The sequence below is a fragment of the Leptonychotes weddellii genome, unplaced genomic scaffold (genome assembly GCF_054177405.1).
Source record: "Leptonychotes weddellii isolate Sample4059 unplaced genomic scaffold, ASM5417740v2 HiC_scaffold_5303, whole genome shotgun sequence".
In the NCBI taxonomy this organism is placed as follows: domain Eukaryota; kingdom Metazoa; phylum Chordata; class Mammalia; order Carnivora; family Phocidae; genus Leptonychotes; species Leptonychotes weddellii.
This window is the reverse complement of record NW_028020735.1, coordinates 251-6,501: the sequence shown is the minus strand read 5'-3', so window position 1 is coordinate 6,501 and position 6,251 is coordinate 251. Positions and strand designations below refer to the sequence as shown.

At 57.4% G+C, this 6,251-nt stretch overlaps 1 protein-coding gene across 1 annotated transcript; it reads left to right on the top strand.

The window, feature by feature from the left end:
* Positions 1-1,887: 1,887 nt before the first annotated feature.
* Positions 1,888-4,678, top strand: CCDC8 (coiled-coil domain containing 8 subunit of 3M complex). The gene has a single exon (XM_006744956.3). The coding sequence runs from the start codon at positions 2,680-2,682 to the stop codon at positions 4,210-4,212; it is 1,533 nt and encodes a 510-aa protein (XP_006745019.2). The 5' UTR covers positions 1,888-2,679; the 3' UTR covers positions 4,213-4,678.
* Positions 4,679-6,251: the final 1,573 nt, after the last annotated feature.

Sequence of the window (6,251 nt, the reverse complement as noted above, 5' to 3'; positions counted from 1 at the left end):
TCCGATGGATGCGATTCCATGCATTGAAAAACTTTATCTTGAATACGGCCCCATGGCACTCAGAAAGGGTTAAGGATTCCTGAGATAGTGGACTCTGGAGAGGGTAGAGGCCACTCCTATCGTTGAGGGGGGTAGTGTTGCAGAATGACCTTTCCAGAAAAGGTGACATTTGGGCAGAGGGAAATTGCCAAGAAAAGGTGGGGCCATAACAATCTGGAGGTTGAGAACAGCAAGTGCAAAGGCCCTGAGGTGGAACTGAGCCTGGTGTCTGATGAATAGTGAAGAGGCGGGGGTGGCTGGAGTGGAGTCAGTGAGAAGGAGAGAAAGAGAGAAGGAAGTGGAGGAGGTGTGCTAGGGCTTTGTGGCCCCCGGTGAGGGCTTTGATTTTCTCTGAGTAAGATGGAGGCTTTTTAAAAGAGTAGAGACAGATCGAAGTTTTTAAAAGATTCCCTCCACCTGCTGGGTTGGGGTCGACTGCAGGCAGTGAGGGGGAAACGGGGAGCTGTTTGCATGGATTCCCCTTTCCCGTAGCTCTGAGAATTCCTAACAACAGCGCCCCACCCCCACCCCGCGCACACAGCAGGGTGCCTGGCTCCGAGGAAGCTCTCCCTGCAAGTTCACTGTTATTAGTACCAATGCCATCGTGGTGCATATTGTTGCTGAGCCAGCTGCTTCAGAGTTACTGGGAAGCTTTGCACGTCCTGGGCCCCACATCCCAGGGACCCCGACCCCCCTCTGTCCATGGCCGATTCTGAAGAATTTTGCTTTAATTTAACTTAACATTTTTGACCACTAAAAATCCAAGCAATCCAAAAAGATATAGAGGGGGAAAAGTACATGTCTCTGCCACCTCTGGGGCTCCCCAGTCTCCCTCCCAGAGACAGCCACTGTCCGCTCGTACCTGAGATCAGTACACCCGCACGTCTAGACCTTTTGCCCGCCCCCCCACACACACATATACACACACAAGTTGGACTGTTTCAGATTCAAGTCCAGGTTCCATCACTTATGGCAGTGGGAACTTGAGCAAGCGACTTTACAACCTCAGCTACAAAATGGGAATGATGGGCGTGGGGCGCTTGGGTTGCTCATTCGGTTAAGCGACTGCCTTCGGCTCAGGTCATGATCTCAGGGTCCTGGGATCAGAGCCCCTGCATTGGGCTCTCTGCTCAGCGGGGAGTCCCTCTGTGCTCTTCCTCTCTCGCTCTTGCTCTATCTCAAGTAAATAAATAAAATCTTAAAAAAAAAATGGGAATGATCATCAATCCTATTACCTGCATCGTAATGTTACAGGGAGGATTTCGTGGAGCTGATCCACAGAAAGCTCTAGGAAATGCCCCATAAAACCTGACTATCCTTTTTACTAGGTGCTTCTTTGTACATAGCTGCATAGTATTTCAATGTGAGAATCGTACGGCAGAGCCAGTCCCTCCTGATGAACACCACTTCGGTTCATTCACTCACCCCCAAAGTATTTACTGAGCACCTACAGGGTGCCACGCCCCGCGCCAGAGGCTGGGGCAGTAAGATCCTGGTACCAATTTCTCCACCGACCTATATGCTTAAACAGGTAGGAACGGCTGGTACCCAAAGTCATATGATGTTGAAGCCGAACAGTACGGGACCAGCGGCTTGCCAAAGCCACCTCCAGGGTTTGGCTGGAACCCGCGCGTTTGGAAAGGCAGGTTGGGGAACTGCCGCGTTTCCCGGGAAGGTGCTGACGTGGGCCGTGGCGGGGCGTTCTGCTTGGAAGCGGTGGCCCCAGGGAGGCCCGGAGCGCGGCCACACCCCTGTGGGGGAGGGGAGGGAGGGCGCCCCGAGGGGAGTGGACAGCCCCCCTGTCAGTCTTCCCGAGTCGGGGAGTGTAAGATGAGAAGGGGGAAGGTGGGCCTCACCCTAGGGGAGAGCGAGGAGGAACTTCCTGCCCGCTCGCGCTCCTCGGCGCTGAGCGCACGGGCTGGGAGGCTGCAGGCGCGTCAAGGTCAGCCTGGACGGGGGCGGCCGTCTGCCCGGGGGCGGGAGACCCTCGGGGGGGCTGGGCTGCGGCCTCCAAGCGCCTCGGCCATATTGAACAGCCACGGCCGAGCCGTCTTTGTGCGCGCAGGCCTCTCCCAAGCTGCAGGCGCGTCCCTGAGGCAGGAAGAGCCACGGGGGCAGCCCGTGCGCCCCAACTTGGAGCCCGGACCCCACGTCTGCAGCTGGCGGTGGGTTTCGAGCCTCGGGACTGACCTCACCCCGGCTCACGTAAGCATCCTGGGAACTGATTCCCGCCAGTCCTTGGGGCGGGGGAGCCGGACTTGGTCAAGACTGGACTTTGTGGCGGGCAGAGAAGTTGGGAGGGGTTGGCTCATCCTTGGCTGGAGAGGTGAGACCCTCCGGGCAGTTCTGCGGGGACCCGTCCCACCCCCATCCCCTAAGACTCAGGCTTACGTGTAGTTTGGGGTCGTTGCCCCCAACCCCGATTTCACCCTGGAGATCTTAAAGACCCTCGAGAAAAGCCACGTGGGGGGCTGGTTCCCCTGGGGCTTCCTCCCATCCCCCGACTGCCTGATCCTCTGGAGCGTCCCTGATGTCTGCAAAGATGTGGACTTGGACGTCCTCGTGGAAGCCTTGAAGCCCGTGGGGACCTTCAAGAAGATTGGCAAGGTGTTCCGCAGGGAGGAGGACTCCACGGTGGGGATGCTGCAGATCGGGGAGGACGTGGACTATCTGCTCATCCCCCGGGAGGTCAGGCTGGCGGGAGGCGTGTGGAGGGTCATCTCCAAGCCCGCCACCAAGGAGGCGGAATTTCGCGAGCGGCTGACCCAGTTTCTGGAGGAAGAAGGCCGCACACTGGAGGACGTGGCCCGCATCATTGAGAAGAGCACCCCACACCCGCCCCAGCCCCCCAAAAAGCCCAAGGAGCCCCAGGTGAGGAGGAGAGTCCAGCAGATGGTGACCCCTCCCCCGCGGCTGGTCGTGGGCACCTATGACAGCAGCAACGTCAGCGACAGCGAGTTCAGTGACTTCGAGACCTCCAGAGACAAGGGTGACAAGGGTCACAAAGGCGCGGGGCGCAGCAGGAAGGTGCGCAAAATGCCAGTTAGTTACCTGGGCAGCAAATTTCTGGGGAGCGACCTGGAGAGCGAGGACGACGAGGAGCTGGTGGAGGCCTTCCTGCAGCGAGGGGAGAAGAAGCCCAGCGCGCCACCTGCCCGCCGCCGCGTGAACCTGCCCGTGCCCATGTTTGAGGACAACCCCAGGCCGCAGCTGTCCAAGGCGGACAGGTGGCGAGAGTACGTCAGCCAGGTGTCCTGGGGCAAGCTGAAGCGGAGGGTGAAGGGTTGGGCGCCCAGGTCCAGCCCCGAGGGGAGCGAGGCCCAGCAGGCCTCTCCCAGGCTAGAGAGGGTTGGGGCATCAGGGCCGGCCAGGGCCAGCCGGGGGGATAATGTGGGCAACACAGGAGATGGGCAGGGGCCGGAGACGCCCCCAAGACGATGGAAGCCCAAAATCAAATGGGCCTCTTTTCGCCATCGAAGGAGGGAGGAAGCAGCATCCACAGATCAGGGGGCAGGGGCTGCAGGTGATCAGAGGGCAGGGGCTGCAGGTAATCAGAGGGCAGAGGCTGCAGATGATCAGAGAGCTGAAGCTGCAGATAATCAGGGGGCTGAGGCTGCAGATGATCAGGGGGCTGAGGCTGCAGATGATCAGGGGGCTGAGCCTGCAGATGATCACGGGGCTGAGGCTGCAGATGATCAGGGAGCTGAGGCTGCAGATAATCAGAGGGTAGAGGCTATAGATAATCAGAGGGCAGAGGCCATACCCGTCCAGGGGGCAGAGGCTGAGGATAACCCAGGGGCAGAAGCCATAGCTGTCCAGAGGGCAGAGGCTGCAAATAATCAGAGGGAAGGGGCTGCAGATAATCAAAGGGCAGAGGCCCCAGCTGTCCAGGAGGCAGAGGCTGCATCGGATGGGGCAGAAGCCCCAGCTGCCCGGGGGGCCATAGGGACAACCCAAGGAGCTAAGGCCCGGAAACAGGTCAAGACAGTGAGGTTCCAGACCCCTGGACGTTTTTCGTGGTTTCGCAAGCACCGGAGAGCCTTCTGGCACGCTCCCCGGTTGCCAACCCTGCCCAAGAGAGCCCCCAGGGCAGGCGAGGCCAGGAGCCTTAGGGTGTTGAGGGCAGAGGCCAGAGCAGAAGCCGAGCAGGGAGAACGAGAAGACCAGCTGTGAGGTGAGGGCAGGGGCTCCCTGGAGCTTGCTGTCACCTGCCATGTTGTCACCACCCGGGGCGCTGCCTCCCCCTCCCGCGCTGGGGTGGAGATGCCCTTCCTGCGGCCATACTTGAAAATGGAGCTGGACAAGGGCCAGGCAGCGGGCCTCCCATCTCCACCCAACACCCCTCTGTCTTGTTAAAAGTTTATCTTTCATGCGTTGATTTTTTTTTAAAAACAGACTCTTTCTAGTCACCCAAGGAACGTAAAGAAAGAGCCGTACAAAGGGGTTGCATCACTCATGATTTTAACTTCTCCAAGGGCAACTCTGGGTGCTCAGCTTGAAGGGGGGAAGTGGTAGAGAAATTCTCTCCCCTCCCCTCTCCCTTTCTCTTCTTTTCTACCACCCACTTAACATTGGCCGCCTCCTTGAACTTGAAAAAAAGGGCACAAGCCAACATGCAAATAAAAATATTTACCACGAGGGGCGCCTGGGTGGCTCAGTTGGTTAAGCGACTGCCTTCGGCTCAGGTCATGATCCTGGAGTCCTGGAATCGAGTCCCGCATCAGGCTCCCTGCTCGGCAGGGGGTCTGCTTCTCCCTCTGACCCTCTTCCCTCTCGTGCTCTCTGTCTCTCATTCTCTCTCGCTCAAATAAATAAATAAATAAAATCTTTAAAAAAAAAAAATATTTACCACGAGATTTCCTGCCTTTGGATTGGGCAACTGACGAACGCTCCAGGGTTATGTCGTCACTCCCTTGTATTCCCTCTGCTCCCACCCTCCAGGATGGTGCCCTGTGTTTATGTCACTTTGCTTGCCATCCCCGTACCCCTGGCTCCTGGCCCATGAGGAGGGTGTCTCTAGCACATTACATACTTCCCCTGACCTCAGTTACATGGGACAGAATAATCATCTGGGCACATGTCCAAAATTCAGATTCTGGGGCTCTTCATGCCAGAGCTGTGGATTTGCTCCAGCTGCCTGTGTGGCCCAGGAATCTTGTTTCAGTCAAGCCCCCCAAAACATCTCCTGGGGCAGATTGGCCACTGGGCGCATTGAAAACTCTTTGCTATAGAGACAGGCCAAAAAGCCCCATCTGGGTGTGATGTGTAGTGAGCTGTGACTGGCACTCATGACTGGGGACAGATAGGGTTGCTAAGGCCCCATGGGCACTGAGGGACCTCTCTCTGTATTATCTTGTGTCCCCCAAGCCCCCACCCCACCCACCAAAAACAGCATATGACCACACCCCAGCCTCGCTGAGGGCGGGAGGAAAGAGAAATCACGGAGGAGGGAGACCTGGAGGCCAGCTCTGTCTTGGCTGGGACTGCAGTCCTGGCCTGGGTTTTTTCTTAGTTTTCGCTTCTAGAACTAAAGAATTGCCTGCTCTCACCTGCTCCTGTTCTGGAAGTAGTAGCTGCTGGTGCTCCTTCCATAGGATGCTAAGAGTCCCTTTGCACGTAGTACAGTTCACAGTCCCTGGCCCAGCAAGGAAAAGCCCCAAGGGAGTTGGGAAGAAAGACAGGGTGTGGACCCCACCTGCAGGGATGGACTGTGCCGGGGGCCAGGGAATAACTAGGCTGGATGGGTCTGTCTCTGGAGTGCCCAGTGCATGCTCTAGATGCCAGGTTAGTGGTACCAATGGGGGCTGTCTCCATCTGGGAGAATTGCAGCCACATGCCCACGAGGGTTTGGAGTCCTGGAAGGGGAAAGAAGGTGGGAGCGGTGATGGGGAGAGACACCAGGAGGGGACTCCCAGATAGGGGGCCAATCCATCCCTCCCGCGGATTCTCCATTTGTCCCTCCCATCCCCAGCAATCCAGGCATGAGCATCCAGGGAGGCCCAGGATGCCAGGGGGCAGAGACCCCTTGGGTTCTCTGAAATTGTATCAGGGCTTTCATGTTACTTTTAATCCAAGGGGATTTCATTTATCACCTGAAGGGCCCAGTCCCCAAATGCAACCCATGGATGCTTCCAGGGTTATGGTTTCAAACATGCCAGGATATTCATGGGGAGAAGCACCAGAAAATAGGAGGACACCCTAAATGTGGACAC

What these genes read in the sequence shown, in the direction of transcription:
- CCDC8 (XM_006744956.3), top strand. Translation starts at nt 2,680, where the DNA reads ATGCTGCAGATCGGGGAGGACGTGGACTATCTGCTCATCCCCCGGGAG.